Source organism: Vombatus ursinus, unplaced genomic scaffold (assembly GCF_900497805.2).
Source record: "Vombatus ursinus unplaced genomic scaffold, bare-nosed wombat genome assembly UNPS02014841.1, whole genome shotgun sequence".
Taxonomy (NCBI): Eukaryota; Metazoa; Chordata; class Mammalia; order Diprotodontia; family Vombatidae; genus Vombatus; species Vombatus ursinus.
In genome coordinates this window covers 6159831-6179536 of record NW_020954619.1, presented here as the reverse complement: position 1 = coordinate 6179536, position 19706 = coordinate 6159831, and the positions used below count along the sequence as shown (strand labels likewise).

General features: G+C 37.4%; 1 protein-coding gene across 1 annotated transcript in view; it reads right to left on the bottom strand.

The window, feature by feature from the left end:
* The window catches only part of DZANK1 (double zinc ribbon and ankyrin repeat domains 1), a 110836-nt gene that overhangs the window by 39713 nt on the left and 51417 nt on the right, over positions 1–19706 (bottom strand). The window contains exon 13 of the mRNA XM_027840442.1: positions 15647–15848. Within this exon, the coding sequence (XP_027696243.1) occupies positions 15647–15848 (202 nt within the window). The remainder of the gene's footprint in view (positions 1–15646; positions 15849–19706) is intronic.

Below are 19706 nucleotides of genomic sequence, written 5' to 3'. Positions count from 1 at the left end.
CAGCTGCACACACCCCCTGAAGTTTGAGACAGTACACCCTCCACACTGCAGGCAGAGCCCTACCTTAACAAAGAGTTTAAAAGTCAAGTAATTGGCTGGGAAAATGAGCAAACAGCAGAAAAATACTCAGACTATAGAATCTTACTTTGGTGACAAAGAAGATCAAAACATACAACCAGAAGAAGACAACAAAATCAAAGCTCCTACATCCAAAGCCTCCAAGAAAAATATGAATTGGTCTCAGGCCATGGAAGAGCTCAAAAAGGATTTTGAAAATCAAGAAAGAGAAGTAGAGGAAAAATTGGGATGAGAAATGAGAGTGATACAAGAAAATCATGAAAAATGAGTCAACAGCTTGCTAAAGGAGATCCCAAAAAAATACTGAAGAAAAAAAAAAGACTAAAACACAGACCTTCCTAATTCTAGGCCCAGTGCTTGACCCACTCACTGTATCAGCTAGTTGCCTTTATAGTAACCAACTCCAATTCAAGAGGTCTCATAATGGAACATGCCACTTACCTCCTGAGTCCTAGTGAACTTAGAGATTGAGATACGTATTTTTTGACATGAGCAATGAGAATATTTAACTATACATATTTGTAAAGAATTTTTTCTTTATTTCTCATTTGGGAGGACAGCTAGGAGAGTGAAAAAATTATTTAAAAAAGCACTAAATGTTGGTTATTATTATTATTGGGTAGATAGGAAAGAGGGGAGCAGCTTTGGAGCTCCAGTGATAGGACGATAGCACTCATTAAATGTTCTCCATTTGAAAACTAATAATTTAGACTGATATTCTAAATAATTCAGATCACAGTGGATAGTTTTAATCTAGTTTTTATCATTATAGTTATTTGTTGTTCATGACCAATTACCAATACCCTCCTGTATCCATGAAACACCTTTGGTTTCTTCTCAGTGTCTTAGGGCCGCTGGTTGTCAATTACCCCTAAGTTAGCATTGTCCAAGAAATCAGTAACTAGGATAGATTCCGGGATTGACCCTGCCCAGGAAATCAAGATCCATGCTCCTCTACAAAGGAGATTAGGGTTCAGGAACACTATCAATGAACTCCTCTCTTAGGCCAAATGGGCAAGCACATGTCTGCTTCTGCAAGAGTTTCTGTAGGAACTCTTATTGTCACTGAATGCTGCCATCTTTTAGGCTAAGAAAGTCCATTATGTCCCTGGTCTTTGACTTATGCTAAGAAAGCAATTCAGAAAGGCAGAAGATGGCCAGGAATCTGAGGCCAGGAATTCTCCTCAGGCCACCTAAGCAAGTAAAAGCAGCTTATCATATACTCCTGCCATGAGTTAACATTATTTGCTGGAGGAGTGGAGAGGTAGAGAAGAAATTAGAGGGGAAAATTCTACCCCGTCAGCTTTGCTGTACTCCAGAAGAAAGATGTAAAGGAAAAGATGAAGTCTGAAAAAAGCTCAGCAGGTCTGTTGGCAAGATCATCCTGGGAACAATCACAAACCATTAAAATCAATTATGAGTTAGTGTGTTGTCTTCTTAATATAGTGCCAAATAGGCATGTTTATATTCCATAGGGAGAGAGAGATGCTTATCAAATTGACCAAGAGAAACTCCCTTGATCAACATCTCTATAAACTGAGACCCAATACCTATGTTGCATAGTTTGCCTGACATAAATTTCATACTTAGAGAGGCAGAGTCCTTCCTTCTTTATTTCTAAAATTCATGCTATCCTGCCTCTGACATCACCAAGTCTGTCAGCTAACAGGAAATTGTAATCACACCTGTTATAGCTATGATAATGCTATAGGCTTCACAGAAGCCAGAAATGAGAAAGAGATTTTCAAAGGGCTATGTATCATCTCACAATATGAATGATGGATGGCATGGCACCCAAGAAAACCCCTCTGAATACTTGGTATTATTTGAGGTCTCAATATATTTCTAAACCAGGGTGGATCCATGATCACAGTCTTGTAAATACTTCTTCCACCCGTATAGAATGCATCTCCTCCCTTGTCTTGTCTTGTCTTGTCATCCTAGGTGATTTTTTTTCCATGTCTTTCTGTAAATCTTTAATAATGAATATGCACAATGCATAGGAGTGCTATCTCTTAATCTTTTAATATTTTGTGAATACCAGTACAGCATTTGGGATTTATATCTGTTTTTCCTTACTGTCACTATATGACATAACACTTTTTAGTTAAAAAAATTTGAGGTTAAGGCAGGTCTCTATTTTGAGTCCTATTCAATGAAATTTCGTTATTAAAATATCAGAAAGGTAGTCTACACTATGGGCCTAGAAGAAAATGTTCTAGAAAGATTCTCCTGTAAAGGAATAAAGACAGGAAATTAATTAAGAGGCAAGATTTCTGAGTTCAGCTTTTGGTTTGCCATTTGCTCACTTTGTTATAAATTTACATTAACTTTCTAATAATCATTATTATTATTATAATAACTTCATAAAGTACTTAAAGGTTAGCAAAATACTTTCCTCAAAAGAACTTCGTGAGTGAAGTGAGCAGAACTAGGAGAACATTATACACAGTAACGGCAACATTGTGCAATGATCAACAATGACTGACTTAGCTCTCCTCTACAATGATCCAAGTCAGTTCCAAAAGATCCATGGTGGAAAATGCTATCCACATCCAGAGAAAGAACTGGTGGAGTCTGAATGCAAATCAAAACATGTTATTTTCACTTTATTTTTTTCCTTTTGCAAATTATAATTTTTTTCTTACAAACTCTTCTTTCACAACTACACAACTTTATGGAAATGTTTTACATGATTGCACATACATAACATCAAATTGCTTACTGTCTTAGGGAGAAGCGAGGGAAGAGAGGGAGGAAGAAAATTTGGAACTCAACATTTTATAAAAAATTAATGTTAAAAAATTGTCTTTACATGTAATTGGTAAAAATAAAATACTATTAAAGTATTTTTTAAAAATAATTTAATGAAATTATTATTCTCATTTTATGACTGGAGAAACAGATTCAGCAAGATGAAGTTTGTTCCTGGTCACTCAGATAACTGGATTTGGAGCCATGTTTAAACCTAGGCCTTTTGGTTCTAAGTCAAATATATTTTCTATTACTCCATTTCTCTAGGTTTGTTCTGAAATCTATATGTGAATGCCACCTATTTGTTGTTGCCCTTTTATTTAATTACTGTGATTTATCTGGATTAACCTAGATGGCAACTTGGTGGAGCAGTGGATAGAGCACAGGCCCTGGAATCAGGAGGACCTGAGTTCAAATCTTGCTTCAGACACTTGACATTTATTAGCTGTGTGACCCTGGACAAGTCACTTAGCTCTGTATGACTCCTCCCTCCCCAAAAAACAAGGGGCAGCTAGGTGGCACAAAGGATAAGAGTACAGGCCCTGGAGTCAGGAGGACCTGAGTTCAAATGTGGTCTCAGACACTTGACACTTACTAGGTGTGTGACCCTGGGCAAGTCACTTGATCCTGACTGCCCCACCAAAAAAAAAGGAAATTAAATACTTTTGCTCTAAAACAGACATACAAACACACAGACGCACACAACTGTAACTTTGTTTACTTGAAAAAGAGATCTCATCATGACCTTGTTACTTTCTCTTCTGGAACTACATTAGTATATTAGTACTGCCTCTACAAAATAGGTTACAAAAACTATATTTTTTTGGAGGGGTCACTGAGAGGATTTTAATTTTTTTAATTTAATTCCATGTAAAAACAATTTTAACTTTTTTTTTTTAATTTTAGGTTCCAAATTCTTTCCCTCCCTTTCCCTCTCCCCCAAATTGACATATGTTATACATGCATAGTCATGCAAAACACATTTCTATGTAAGTCATGCTGTGAAAGAAAACAGATGGGAAAAAAAACAAACCAAAAATAAAGTAAAGAAAAAGTATCTTCGATCTGCATTCAGGCTTTACCAGTTCTTTCTCTGGAGATGGATGCAGCTTTCATCACAAGCCCTTCAGAATTGTCTTGGATTGCTGTATTGATGAGAATAGCTACATTATTCACGGTAGATCATCATATAATATTGCGGTTACTGTGTACAGTGTTCTCCTGGTTCTGCCCATTTTACTTTGCATCTTTTCATGAAAGTCTTTCCAGGTTTTTCTGAGAGCACCCAACTAGTCATTTCTTATAGCACAATAGTATTCCGTCACAGTCATATACAACAACTTGTTCAGCCATTCCCCAACTGATGGATATCTCTTCAGTTTCCAATTCCTTGCCACCACTAAAAGCTGCTATAAATATTTTTGTATATATTTTTTGTTTCTTTAATCTCTTTGGGATATAGATCTAGTAGTAGTGTTACTGGGTCAAAGGGTATACACAAAAACTATATCTTTTGACTTAAAGTTTTGTCCACATGCAGTAAAATATACATGGAGGAAAATACAGAACAGGCATTTTTTTTCCCAGCTAAGCTGGACTTTTGGAACATTCTGAGAAAAAAGTACAAATTTCACATAACTAGGTAAGTTATAAGTCAACCAAGACTTTGAAGAAATCAAGCAACGAGCTTAAAAGGAATCAAATATAGTTCAGTTCTACTTTTTATATCATATCTGCTTAATTTGTATTGAAACCTTTATTAGGAATCTCTGATAATATTTATTATAAACAGATGCTTGTGTTTTCCGGGCCAAATATTAATGGCAGTAGTAGGAAAAATGTTGGTAGTTAGAAGGAGATCAAATAAGAGAACAGGATTACATTGGGAGGTGTGAGTGAAAGCCAAATCAAAGTTGGTGAACCAAACCGAATTTGGTTCTAATGAAGCAATTCTAATACAAATTTCTTTTCATACAATGGGACACTCATTTCCTTATAGATATGGGTTTGTAAGCAGAGGCTTCAAAGTACCATTTCCTTCTTTCTTCACATTTTGCCTGCAATTAGGATACACTGCCACCTGGTGAACAACAGAGCCATGATTACAGCAACAAAGTGCTTGGTTAAGGCTTTAGGAAAACCAGGCTTCCCTTAGACGTGCCTAACTACAATTTAATGGAGCAAGTCTCCATCATCCTTGAGTCCTCACTCTCCCTGACCCCATATATCCAATCAGTTGACAAATCTTGTCATTTCTACCTCTACAATATCTCCTGAATCCAATCTCTCCTCATTACTCACAAGGCCACCACCTTGACTGTGATAGCCTCTTAATTGTTCTCCCCACCTCAAATGTTCCCTTTCTCCAATCCACCCTCTACTTGGCTGCAAAATGATTTTTCTTAAGGGCAGGTTTCATCATGTCACTCCTCTCCTCAAAACACTCCAATGCCTCTGTATGGCTTCTAAGCCCTAATCTATCCTTTCAGACCCTTTATACATTACTTCCTTTCACAAGCTTTATGGTCCAGGTATGCTATTCTTGATATTCCTCACACATAAACTCCATCTTTCATATTCATCCCTTTGCTTAGGTATTCTGTGCCTCGAATGCACTATGTTTGATTTTTAAAGTCTCTTAGAATCCCTTGTTTCATTCAAGATTTAGTGTGAGAACCACCTTCTACATGAAGCCTTCAATGCTCCCTCAGCTAATAGTGCTCTCTCTCCCAAAACTATTTTGCATTTTTGGGGGTATACATTCTGTATATACATACATAAACACACACACACACATACTGTCTCCCTTACCTAACCCTATAATGTAAGCTCTTTGAAGGCAGGGGCTATTTCATTTTTGTCTGGTGCCCAATCCAGTGCCTACCACACAGTAAGCCCTTAATGTATGCTTGTCCATGGATTGACTGACCAAATATTTAGTATGTGCAAGATACTGTGCTAGATAAATAAGATAAATAAGACACTGGGGGAAGCTAGGTGGCGCAGTGGATAGAGCACTGGCTCTGAAGTCAGGAGGACCTGAGTTCAAATCCAGCCTCAGACCAAACACTTGACCCTTACTAGCTGTGTGACCCTGGGCAAGTCACTTAACCCCAATTGCCTAAAAAATACAAAAAATAAATAAATAAGAGACTGTCATTGCCCTTGATCAGTTTGAAAACTAGTACGGCAGATATGTTCTAGTAGTAATGGTGGTTTATGCAAGGAAGTCATGGAATACATATGGCAATGGAAATACATTTGGTAGGAATAGACTACAAAACATTACAAATAAGGAATAATATTTGAGAAGTAGGATAATAGATGTTACCAAAGAAATATATGAACCAAAAAGGAATGTGGATGACACGCTGAGATGGACAGGCCTTGTGCTTTACTGGTCAAGAGAGAGAACAGAAGGCCCCTAGCACAGGAAGTGAACCCTCTATAATAAATTTCTGAGAGGAAATGGATAAGAGCCATCCAGGGTGGACAGGAAGAAGTTGCAATCGGCATCACTGGAAGGGGTACCTATATCAATAGGTCCCAGATCCATCTGAGTATTTTAAGGAAGATAAGACATATTAACAAATATTATAATGTAAAACATAATACAGAAGTTCATAGGAGAAGTACAAAGTACTATGTATGAGAGATTCAGGAAAGGAGAGATACCTTCTGGCTACAAGAATAAAAGAAAGCTTCATGGAGGAGGTGCCATCTATAGAATCTGAATGAGGTTGGAAGAGAATAGGGTACATTCCAAATATGTGGCATAACATGAGCAAATGTACAAAGCTATAAAGGTCAAGACAAGTTTTGGGAAGAATAGTTCAGAGGGTCAGTATCATAAAATACATGAAAGGAAGTGAAATAAGATTAGAAAAGGTAGTTGGGGCCAGACTGACTATGAAGGGCCTTGATTTCTAGGCATAAGGAATTTGGACTTTATTTGGTGAGCAAAGGAGACCACTGAAGGTTTTCAGTAGAGGGTGATATCATAAAAGCTGTGTTTTTTACTCTGACAGTGATATGAAGGATATATTACCAAGAGCAGAGACTTGAGAGAGGGAAACCAGCTAGAAGCTGACAGCAATGCTTCTAACAGGATGAAATGAGGACCTCAACTAGGATGGTGGCTATGAGCACAGAAAGTAATTCAAGTCCTGAGGACAAAGAATCAATAGGATTTGACAACTGATTTTATGTGAGGATTAGGGTTAGAAATTAAGGACAGAAATGACAAAAATTAATTTAATATTTTAAGCATGAAAAGCTTAGGAGATCAGTGATGTTATTAACAAAATGGGAAGATTAGAAATGGCAATTTAAAGGAAACATAAGTTTGGTTTTAAATGTTAAACAAGTTGCTGGTGAGACATAAATATAAAAAGAGTTGCAGATGTGGGAGTAGAGCCCTGGGGAGTTGTCTGGGGGAGATAAATATAATAGCTGAAACTGAGGGTAGATAAGATCACCAAATGTGAGAAGTGTAGAGAGAAAAGAAGAGGACCTAATGCATAACTTCTCAGTGGGAATTGGTATCCTAAAAGGGTGTCCATAGGAAATAATTGAAAAAGGTAATTTAATCAGATTAAATGTACTTCCTACATTTATAGATAACTTCCTCCCAAACTGATAATTTTGTAAAAAGTTAGTTGACATGCCCAAGGAAGAAACAGGCCACACTCGTAGAATCTGTGTATCCTGGTGAGGTTTATTGGAGGATACTCTGTGTAGCCAGTAGAGGGCTCAGGAAGGCTGCAAATGAGACAAGGGTGTTTCTCCAGTTTGCTATTCTAGTTGGGTCTCCTGCAATCATAGATTCACTAGTGGGAAGAGATGAAAGGTAGCTGAATCCCCAGGTGGTTGAGGGCGGGGTGGGGATAGGGGGAGAGGCAGGGTGTAACATCACAGATTGAGTGGCAGAAGCACCAAAATTAGTTCTTCGCTCACTATTGGGGCAGTGCAGAGCCCTGCGCCCCAGACCAGCTAGTCTGGGGTAGCAACTTCCAGAGGTCTTAGAAAGATAGAAGCACCAAAGATGACTTCACCAAGTTTCCTTTTTTATAATCCCTTTTGGTAACGTCTCAGTTTCTGGAGATTTCAGGGCAATGATTAGAAGGCTCATCTTCCTTAACTTTGCTTAGGAGGCAGAAATTTGTTATCTATAGGAGCAGGGTGCTACAAAACTTCATTTGGCCCAAATTGAGCATAATCACATTTTGGAAACAAGAACAGATCTTCCCAGCAGTTTAAGTAAAATAAAGTAACCAAATTGCAATAGATTGCAAGGCAAATAAAAAACAATTAAAGTATCCTAAAAAGTTTTCTTTTTCTTCTTCTTTGGGGAGGGGGAGCAGGGAATTTAAAAAAATTCTAATATTAAGCAGAAAAGACTCCAATTTATTGATATATAGTCCCGAATGGATATATATATATATTCTCTAGAAAAACCATTAAGAATGAGTTGCAATTCAGTGGAGAAGGATGGCACTTGTCATTCAGAGCAGCTGGTAGTACAGTGAATATAATTATGGGGCTTGGAGTCAGTACAACCAGAGTTCAAATTCAACCTGAGATGTTTACGCCTGTGTGACCCTGGGCAAGTCACTTGACTTCTGTCTCAGTTTCCTCATCTATAAATGGGGATAATAATAGCACGAACCTCACAGGATAATTGTGAAGGTGAAGTGAGACAATATCATCAACCTCACAGATTGTGAAGGTAAAATGAGATAATAGCTGTAAAATGCTATATGAATGCTAGCTATTATTCTTATTAATTACAAAAGTTCTAAATGGAAAAAATTTAGACACACCATGAAAAGCTAGATATTATGAAAAACACTAAAACAGTCATAGTTTCATTGACACCTATACAGGAGAACACCCACATTTAGCAGACAGAAAAGGAGCAGGTGCTGAAAAATAGAAGAAGGAATGGTCCTTCGAGGTAGAAGAACTGTGAATTCAGTGTCACGGAAATCAAAGAATTATGACATCAGAAGGTTAGAACTGGAAAGAACCTTAGAGGTCATTCAGTCCAAACCTCTCCTTTCACAGATGAGGAAACTGAGGCGCAGGGAAGGTAAGTAATTTGTCCAAGGTTAGCTAGGATTACCAAAAGGGAGGAGAGATTAACCAGAATTAGGTTTGAGTGATAAAGACCAAGGACTGAGAAATGGCTTAGAATACCCATAATTAGCAATGAGAAGTTTATAGATGACTTTTTTTTTTTCGCATGGAATTTCAGTAGTATATGGGAGAAGAGGGAGTAGATTATATTCTAACCTCTTCTCATTGTAAATCTGTAACTTTCTGTTTTAGGTATATTTTTGATAGTCAATATATTGTTGGTTCTTTTTAAAACCATTTTCCTTTTTTCACAGGTAGATAAAGTATTTAAATACTTACTACGTGTGAGGTGCTGTGCCAAGCACTGGAATACAAAAATAATAAAAAAGAAGAATTTTCATAATGGGGAACTTTCAATTAATTTATATTTAATGTTACAATAGCAACATTAAATTTTTTTTCCTTTTTTTTTTTGTTTTTGGTGAGGCAATTGGGGTTAAGTGACTTGCCCAGAATCACACAGCTAGTGAGTATTATGTGTCTGAGGCCGGATTTGAACTCAGTTGCTCCTGACTCTGTTTTTTTCCTCTATTATATTTTGCTATATTTGTTTTATCAATAAGGAGTATGTTGTATCTTATTTTATCAGTACTAATCCAACCCCAGACTTTAGTATATGCAAATCATTAAATACAGTCCTGAAATTTCTCGTTATCTCTCTTTAACTTTTAAAAAAATTATACACCTGTGTGACCTTTGGCAAATTACTTAACCTCTGTCTGCCTCAGTTTCCTCATCTGTAAAATGGAAATAATACTAGCACCCACCTTACAGGGTTATTGTGAAGATAAAGTACCTTCATCTCTTTTCTGTATAGGTATATGGGTTTGGTATTGTTAACTTTTCTCTTTTCCCACAATTCATCAATTATTCATTTGTGATGCTAACAATCTATTTCTCTTCTCCTCTTTCTTTATTTTTAAAATTTGGATGGGGTTAATATATATGATTATTTTTAGTTAACTATTCCACCTCCAAGACCACTTATGACTTTTAATTGCTAATCAAACCAAATTTGTTGTTGCCTTCTTTTTCTTTTTTTAAAATTTTTAGGCAATTGGGGTTAAGTGACTTGCCCAGGGTCACACAGCTAGTAAGTGTCAAGTGTTTGGTCTGAGGTCAAATTTGAACTCAGGTCCTCCTGATTTCAGGGCCGGTGTTCTATCCACTGTGCCACCTAGCTGCCCCTGTTGCCTTCTTTTTTAAGGATTTGTTAATCAGGTCAAAACTATACTACCACGAGAACAATAAAGGAATATTTAATCATATTTGTAATTTAGTTATTTTGACATGACAATTTGCAATTCCCACGTAGTGGTTCACAAATTAAAGTTTTCTTAGGCTTTACCTTTCTGAATTCCTTTTTCAGGGTTGATTGGTATATCAAAGTTCCTAATCAGGAAGAGTTTTCATTAATTTGATCTCCATTTCCTTCAATGATTACTGTGGAATAGTATAGAATTTATACTGAGTAAATGATAAATCATTCACGGTTATAAGGTTGTTGTAAGATTTACAGTTAAAATTTTGCTTCTAGATTTGTTCTCACCTTAGTATAACAAGTCCATGGTCTGACTATATATTCTGACTATATACAAACACTGGAAAACAGTGTCCTGTCTGGTTAGATATAAACAACTTTATTTTTGAGGGATATTATTCTATATTTGCTATATATAGCATCTTGAAAATACTTATGATACACAGACATGAAACTTCTGAGTAGTTTATAAACCTTTGTTTCTTTTTTTAATCCTGAACCCCAATTTCCAACATATTTTTAAAATCTTCTCCTATGTTCAATTACCTTTGCTTTGAAGTCATTGAATGTTTGATCATTAACAATGTTTGCCACTGTCATGGATCATATTCTATAGTTGCTGAAGTCTTCTGTTTCTGTTTGTAGATGATTAAAGAGCTGATAACGTGAAGCCCCAGAATCCCCTTAATGAGATCTACTTCTACTCAAAAGAGTTCATCCTATCAATCTACACAGGAAAAACCAAGTAGATGAAGAATGCCTATTGTTCTGACTATAGCATAGTTTGCCATTCAGTTATTCTATCAGTATGCAGATCTTGGATATTTCTTGGGCAGACACTGCAGATGGACAATGAGCTAGACCCAGAATGAAACAGGAAAAACCAAGACTAGATTTCACTTAAGAAACTGAACAGCATTTTCAACAATCCCAAGTTGTTCTAAAAACTTACCTTTGGGTTCTTATAGGACAGGTTCTCAAGTCCTCTCACCATGCTAAACATCTTCTTCTGGAATAATGCAGCTTATTTACATGCTTCCTAAAATGCAGCACCCAGAATTGAACTCAGCACTCCATGTGTGATTGACAAGGGCAAGGCACAGAATGATATGGCAAAATTAATACTTCCCTTCCTGCCACTTAATGCAACAGCTTGAAACAGTGCTAGATCTTCCAGTTTCCAGTTCACTAAATGCTGCAGCAACTGGTATCTAACTATGCCTTCCCTGTCACTGGCTTAGTGAATCGTGGATTTGTTTTTTTGAACTTAGAGATGGAATTCATCCCCTACTAAATAAGAAGCAGAATGAGATAGGAGGTAGAGTGCTGCACTAAGGGTTGGGAAGACCTGAATTAAAATTCTCACCTCTAACAACACATGTATGGCTGTCAGCAGGGCATTTAACTTCTCTGAATTTCAGGCAACTTTCTAAAACAACGCATTATTGCAATCTGTGATAGTGGGCTAAAATCCATTGTAATAATAATACTAAGTTATTTTTAAGTTCACACATGGTAAATATCAATAGAAATAACCCACATAAACAAAAGCTCTTGGGGGGGGGGTCTTCAATAATTTTTATGAATGTAAAGAGGTCCTGAAACCAAAAAGTTTGAGAACTACTGCTCTATGGAAGCAAATAGGCACTTTTTTCCCTAGCAGTGTTCTCACCCTGGATACATCTTTTCCTGAAGTCCCCTCCTCCAACTGGTAAGTTCCTGCCCAGGACCACCATTTCAGAAAGTATCCAGGTTCTCCATGCTTACTTCTCTCTCAGATCTACTCCTAATTTTCTAGACATTTCTGCCTTATGCCACCTTCCCTTCCCCACCAGTTCCCTTTGATGTGTTATCTTCCCCCACTTAGCACAATGCCCGTCCTTAGTAAGTGCTCCATAAATTATCTGTCTCTCTGTCTCCTATCTGTCTATCCCTGTCTATACATTTCCATATTTTAAGCTGTGGCTCATAAACTGAAATTGATTTCTCAGACATTATCTTCTTAGTTAGCTATTCACTTCTTAATGCTGCCTTTCTCTTCTGAATACACTACCTTTAATTGGCAGCAAGGATGAAAACACCACTTGTGGCCCCAGAGTGTTGAGGTTTTCACCCAGGACTCCATATTCTTTATCAAAGTTTCCTTGGTTTCTTCTAGAGGAATCACTTGGATATACAATGAGCCAACAGATGTGGTAGTGGTTATCAGGTTTGACTAGTATGAAGTTCTCCATCACAGTCAAATTCATGCCTTGGAAAGACAGTAGACCTCTCTGTTGTTCATTGTCAGAACAATAAATAGCTGCCTCAGTACCCCCTTGGAAAGGATTCTCCAATCACCATTATCCCTCTTTTCTTCCTCTGATCAAGCACTGAAAAGCACCTACGGATTCCCATCATCATTTCTTGGCATGTGAAAAACTATTTTGCTTTAAGAAGGTTCAGAACCTCACTCTTCCTCTACAGGAATCCTCATAGATATCATTTAGTTCCAAGTATTTAAGATGTCTTTCTTTTCCTTTTTTGTGTCCCATTCTTCCAATCTCCAACTTTCTGATAAAGGTTGGAAATCCTTTTTGCCTCTTCACATTCTGTCTCTTCTTTGTGTCTTCATAAAAGTACTTCAAATATTTCTATCTATATAATGTCAATTGATCTTCACAATAATTCTGAGAGACAGAGAGAGGTTAAGGGACTAGCATAGGTGGAAAGTTATGGATTCAAGCCCAGGTCTCTCGGACTCTCTGACCACTGCTTCCTACCCACTATTATTAGCTGAGTTCCTGCAGATGTTCCCCTTTCCACTTGGGGAAACTAAGCAACTTAGCTGTTTCATAAACACAATCTTTCACAGACTTTTGATTACATTCTACAAATCCAATGGCATGTACATGCTATAAGACTTTATTATTACCCAATGAAGTTATTGATATTTGCTTGTTCCAAAAGTATTTCTGTAGGGTCAAATGCTCTACAAATTTCACTCTTCTTTCTCCCTTTTGGGGAGTAAGTATTCATTTTTTTTATAGCTGCCTTAGGTTAAATGTTAAGTGTCAAAGGGTCACTAATATTATATGGATTTTTGTTAGGATACTTTCCAAAGCCGTTGTGTCCATCTGCTAGTTCCCAAAACTTGGTATTGTGTAACTGTTAATAGCTTTAAACATGCTCTTTCCATTCGGCTAGATTTCAGGATGACATTAAGTCTCTTAACATATATAGCCATAACCTTCCCCTTGATCTCTTTGTGCTCATTATGTCTTGCCTTGAGAACAAGGTGTTTTTGTTGCTGTTGTTAAACATATCTTCTATTGACCAAAAGAATAAAAATTATAATCAATAATAGGCTTTGTAGAAAGAATTCACATTTAAATGGACTTAATTATTTAATCCTAGAGTCAGTGGGTCAAAGAAGAAATCATGGAAATGATAATTTCATCAAACAAAATGACAAGAATGAGACAACATGCCAAAATTTTTGGGATGCACCCAAAGCAGCCCTGAGAGTACACTGAATCCCTGAGAATTGATGGGATTATTATAAGAGATAGTATAGAAGAAAAAAAAAGAGGGTCCAGGACAGAGCCTTGAGGTACACACATTGTAGACATGCCATGGATTAAGATATAGCAAAAGATATTGAGGGGAAGCAATTAGCAGAAGATCCAAGAGAAAGCAGGGTCACCAGCGAGCACATGGTATCCATAAGAGAAGAAGGTCAACAGTATTCAATGATAAAGGGGTCAACAAGGAAGAGGATTGAGAAAGGCTATTAGATTTGACAATTAGACTCAGGAGGCATAGGACTGGTAAAGAGGGATGAGGTAATGGGGAGAAGTAATAGTAGCAGAGAAAGGAGATATTCACCTAGGCAGTCTTCAACTTTGAATCCCAAGGATTAGGAAAAGGTAAATAGAATTATTAGTCATAGGATTTGGAAGTAGAATTTGTTTGGAACTCCTGCCCACAAGGTTACTTTGTCAGTGGACATACACAGGGTGTCTGTTTTGGTAATCCTCAAATAGCAGAAAAGAAAAGAGATCAAGATGAGTATATAGGATGGTCAATATATTCCTGGTAATTGAGGCCTGGGGGCTGACTGAACTCTAATTCAATACCAGTTCCTTTGCTTATCCCAAGATGATTGGTGCACAGTCAGAATATACCAGAAACAAAATATATTCTGATTCTTTGTCAGGCCTGAACATCTTTTGTAGGAGGTTCAAGAACAAGGTATTTGTAAGAGGAAAGGAAGGTAATAAGCATTAATTAAGTATCTACTATGTGCCAGATACTGTGCTAAGTGATTTACAAATATTATCTCACTTGGTCCTCACAACAACCCTGTGAAGTAGGTGCTGTCATTACCCCCATTTTGCAGAGGAGGATATTGAGGCACAGAGGTTAAATGACTTGCCCAAGGTCACATAGCTAGCAAGTATCCAAGGCCAAATCTGACCACAGGTCTTCCTGATTCAAGGTTCAGTGCTCTATGCACTGTACCACCTACCTATTGCTTTCACCTTGATTTATTGGTTCAAAGTGACCTCCAGACTCAAGCTGAAAGCCTTAAGTCTCTTTTTTTCCTTAGCTTATGTTTACAACTTTTAGAGGCAGCTTTCAAAAGATCTCCAAAAAGGAAGGGAGAGGAATAGATCTTGGTGTTCCCAATAACGCAAGCACTTGTGTAGGGCAGAAAGAAAGTCTCGGCTATGCATATTTTCAGGAGAAGTTACCTGTTCAAAGACTAATAAAAACAATTGTCTTTGAATGGACAAACAAGTCCTTCATGGGACACAGATTTGGGACCAAAGAAATATAAACATCATCATACATTGAAAGAGCAATCAGTAGTATAAGTAACAAGTTCCCTCTGACTTGAACTGAGAAGAATAAACAAGAAAACAATGAATCCTTCAGGAAATATTTGTGAGATGTTTAGGCTCTAATGATTTTGAAAGGCACGTGCAAAGGAAAAGAACTGGGTCACACTTGGACAGAGTCTTATTTATTTTGCATAAATCAGTTCAAATCAGAACTATGGTTTTCAATACCCTAAATGATTCTTTGCTCCTGATTATGCCTCTCTGGCATAATCTCACAGATATGGGCACCTATTTTCAAAAGGATAATTTTATGAATGAGAATTATCACAGCAATGTTAATTTTGCTCTTGTTTTCTCAGAGAGCTCAGAGAGGCAACCAAGTGATAGATGATGGTCTGGTAATGGTTATACCAGAAAATGATAATGTTAAGGGGTTAGATTACAGTGGGCTGGCAATATTTCTACAGTCAAATAAGAATACCTTATGAAAACAGGAATGGTTAAAAAAAAAAGGCTGAAAATATTCTGTTTAAACACTAGAGAATAATTTCCCCACTGATCGCTAAAGAAATCATATCTTATACCTCACCTCTTCCAGGGCTGATGGCTGTGAACAGAGGCCTGTGATCATTCATCTTCTCCTGCCTTTCTTTTAGAGAAATAAGATCCATTTCTTTTTTTCCCAAAAACTTGTTCGATGGGTAAAACAAGCCAACTGTTTGTGTGCCTTTGTCCTTCTTTGTTGGCATATTAGATTTCGACATGGGAACATGTAGCCATGCTGATTGAGGCTATGAGGCAAAATAGAGAAGGCAAAAATTAAAACATAATTTAATTTTTCTAGTCTTCTTAACTTATCTAGTCTTCATATCAAAATTATATTCATAAACAAGAAAATCTTTTCTAGAGAAATAAACATTGAACAAAGGAAACTATCAAACTATGAAGGATGCTGTGGGGGAAAACAAGAAATGAAATAAATAGTCTAAACTTTTTACTTTGTTCTCACTAACCCTTTTTCAGTTGATCACTATGAAGTGCTTTTGTTCATTAAGTGTTATGTAAGTACTATAATTCTATAGGGGATACAGTTTCCAAAAGGGTCTAACTTATGCCCAGGTAGTTGCTTATGAATTCAAGAAGGTCAGTACTAAATGACTTTCAGCAGTGTTTCTATCTTCTGTGAGAGGTTGTGGAAGAAGCAGGAGAAGAGAGGACTAAGGCTGAATAAATAGGAAAGGAAAATCATGCAGATGATTTAGAGGACTTTGGCCTTGAGAAGGAGGTCAGAGATTACATTTTAGGAGAAATTGAGGAAAAGTTAAAGAACAACCTCAGCCTGAAATAGGAGGAGGAAGAAGACTCAGATCTTGGAGAAGAAAAAGATTGAGAGAAAGGGGCTCAAAGAGGAGGAGGAAGAAGACTCAGATCTTGGAGAAGAAAAAGATTGAGAGAAAGGGGCTCAAAGAGGAGGAAAGAATATAGTTAGAGCAGCAAGATAAGTAAAACAAAATGCTAAAACACTGAGAGTTATAGAGAAAGGAAAGGAATGTGTACGTGGCTATTAAGTTGCTGAAAGGAGAAGATGAATTTGGCTGTTAGGAGGATATAACATTGTAAAGGTCGTAGGGAGTTGTTTAAAAAACAAGTTGTAAACACTCACTAGCAGATTTTAAAACAAAGATGAATACCTTTCCCCTCCCTCCTATTCTGCTTTCTCTATGGAAATGCTTTTTTTTTTTTGGTTTGGTATTTGTGGGGTTCTGAATAAATTATTTAAAAAACAAGGCTAAGAATATTAATTACCAGAGAGAACATGTATATTACACTGCTCTATCCCCATCCTTTGTGTGTGTCATACATTGAGTGTGCAATGTTTGTATTTCTGCCATGGCCAAGCGATTCCTATCTATGTGGCACATGCAGGCTGGTCTCCCTTCTAGAAGTGAAGGTGACAGGGCTCAAGGAATGCAATCCCCCCCACCTAGATTACTGGGGACAACAAAGTTCTTAAAAGTTCTTTCAAAACCAGATGTGGAAATTTAATGGAAAAAAATAAGTAAACAAAGTGTAGCACATCCTCTAGCTACCCCAAACTTGCAGTCACACTCACAGGTTAGGTCCTCAGAGGGGCAACTGCTACCTTGGGTTCTCAGGGTAACTCTATTTGTGGCTATTTCTACTACTGTGGTTCATAAACCTCCATCAGTGTGCTTCCCATTAAAAATCAGCCAGTACAATTAATTAGCTTTTAGCAAAAGCATTTACTAAGATGGTCTAAGAAAAAACATTTGGAATAAAACATTCCTCCTATAAAATTGGAGAGCCCTTTTCTACAAGTACACACAATGTCCATGGGAAGAGTGGGAGTAAACTTAAGAGTACAATAGTTGTGGGGCCCTGTTATGATACACAGGAACAAAGGGTTACTTACAATTCCTAGAACTGGAAGTCCTTTCTCACTTTGTAAAATCCTCCTGTCGGTCCCTTTGGGGCCTGCTTGGGCCACTGATAAATCCAACTCCTGAGCTGATGAATTGTGAACAAGAACTGGACTAGTAAATTTCTGGAATTTCTCCAGCAATTTAATGCTTCTAGAGATATGGCCAGCTCACTTGCATGGAAAATCATACCATTCCCTTCTTGAACTAACCAAAGACATTTACTCCTCATAAAAGGGTCACAGTATACACTCATTTTTGTTGACACATTAACATTCTGCCATGTGTAACCACCCTTACACTTAACAACTTGTGACAACATTCCAGACCTTCTATGATTAAATTAATTGAAGTGGGGAGGGAAGGGATGAATATCTCTCCCCCCTTAATAAAACTATCTGAAATGGCAGAAAAGAAAAGTGAACTGTGTCAGAGGATGAAAAGGAGAAGAATATCTAGAGGAGGAAAAGAAGGAAAAATGTAACTGTACATTTAGACCTAAAACACAAATTTGAGTGTCTTCCTCCAGAGGAGGGAGCTGGGTGCTCTGAACAAACAGCAGCTACTTGTCCTCTAAGGACAGATTAAAAGCAGTGGTCAGATGAGTGATCCCCCAGTAAGGGCATCACCATCCTCCCAGTCCCTCAAGTTCAAAACTTCTCCTCTGACACTGCCACCACTCTGGTAGCCCCTTCCTCCTTTTCCAGTCTTCCTATACATTACCCCTCATCATATTCTCTTGGATTCAGTGACACTAGCCTTCTGGCTCTTACATGAAGAAGACACTCCATCTCTAAGCTCTGGACATTTTCTCTGGCTGTCTCATGCCTGGAATGCTCTCTTTCCTCCCCTCCAACTAATAACCTTTCTGGTTTCCTTTAAGTCCCAATTAAAATGCCACCTCATAAAGGAAGCCTCCTCCCCCCCTTAATTCTAGTGCCTTTCCTCTATTAATTATTTCCTATTTATCCTGCACATAGCTGGCTTTGGATATATTTGTTTGCATGTTGTTTCCTCCATTAGATGGTGAAGTGCTTGAGGGCAGGGACTGTCTTTTGCTTCTTTTTGTATCCTCAGCACTTAGGACAATGCCTGGCACAAGGTAAGTGCTTAATAAATGTTTGTTAATTGATTTATTGATTAGTTCCTGCTCGTAGGTCAGCTTGCTTCAAGTTTCTCCCCACTCCAGTCGGTCCTCCACTCAGCTGCCAAAGTGATCTTCCTAAATTATAGTTCTAACTATGTCACCTCTCCCCCTGCTCCAACCCCAATAAACTCCTGTGGCTCCCTATCACTTCCAAGACCAAATATAAAATTCTCTGGCATTCAAGGCCCTTCATAATCCAAACTCTTACATTCTCCTCACCCTCTTGTACTCTGCAATCCAGCGGCCCTGGCCTTCTCACTCTGCCTCACATAAGACACTCCATCTCTTGATTCCAGGCATTTTCACTGTCTGTCCTCGAATTCTCTGCCTCCTACCTTCCTTGACTTCTTCACTTCCCAGCTTAAAGTCCTCCTTCTACAAGAAGCCTTTCTTATTCCCCCTTAATGCTTCCTTGCGCTGATTATCTCCAATGAGTTCTGTATTTAGCTTGTTTGTACATAGTTGTTTGTATGTTGTCTCCCCAATAGACTCTAAATTCCTAGAGAAGGGACTGTCTTTTGCTTTTTTTTGTATCCCTGGAGCTTAGCACGGTGCCTGGCACATAGTAGTTGCTTAATAAATAATTATTGACTAACTGACTTACTCTTTCTGTTTTTCTTGGTTAATCAAACATTATGCTGTGTCATTTGATTATGTATGTTGTACACTGAATCTATTAACCATACCAAATTATTTGGAAGATTATTGCTTTGTAGTATAATTTGATATCTAGTACTGCTAGGCCTCCTTTCCTACTTGCATATGAATTTAATTATTTTTTTCTAGATCTATAAAGTTATCCTTTGGTAGTTTGATTGGTATGGCACTGAGTAAGTTAATTTAGAAATAATTGTCATCTTAACTATATTTGTTCAACCTATCCATAAGCAATTAACATTTCTCTAATTATTTTATATTTGTCTTTATCTCAATAAAGTGTTTTGTAGTTAAATTCATAGAGTTCCTAGGTAAGTCTTGGTGGACTCAGAAACACTTTATACCTTCTGGAATTTATCTTTCTATATCTTTCCTACTGGGTTTCGTTAGGAATATAAAGGAAT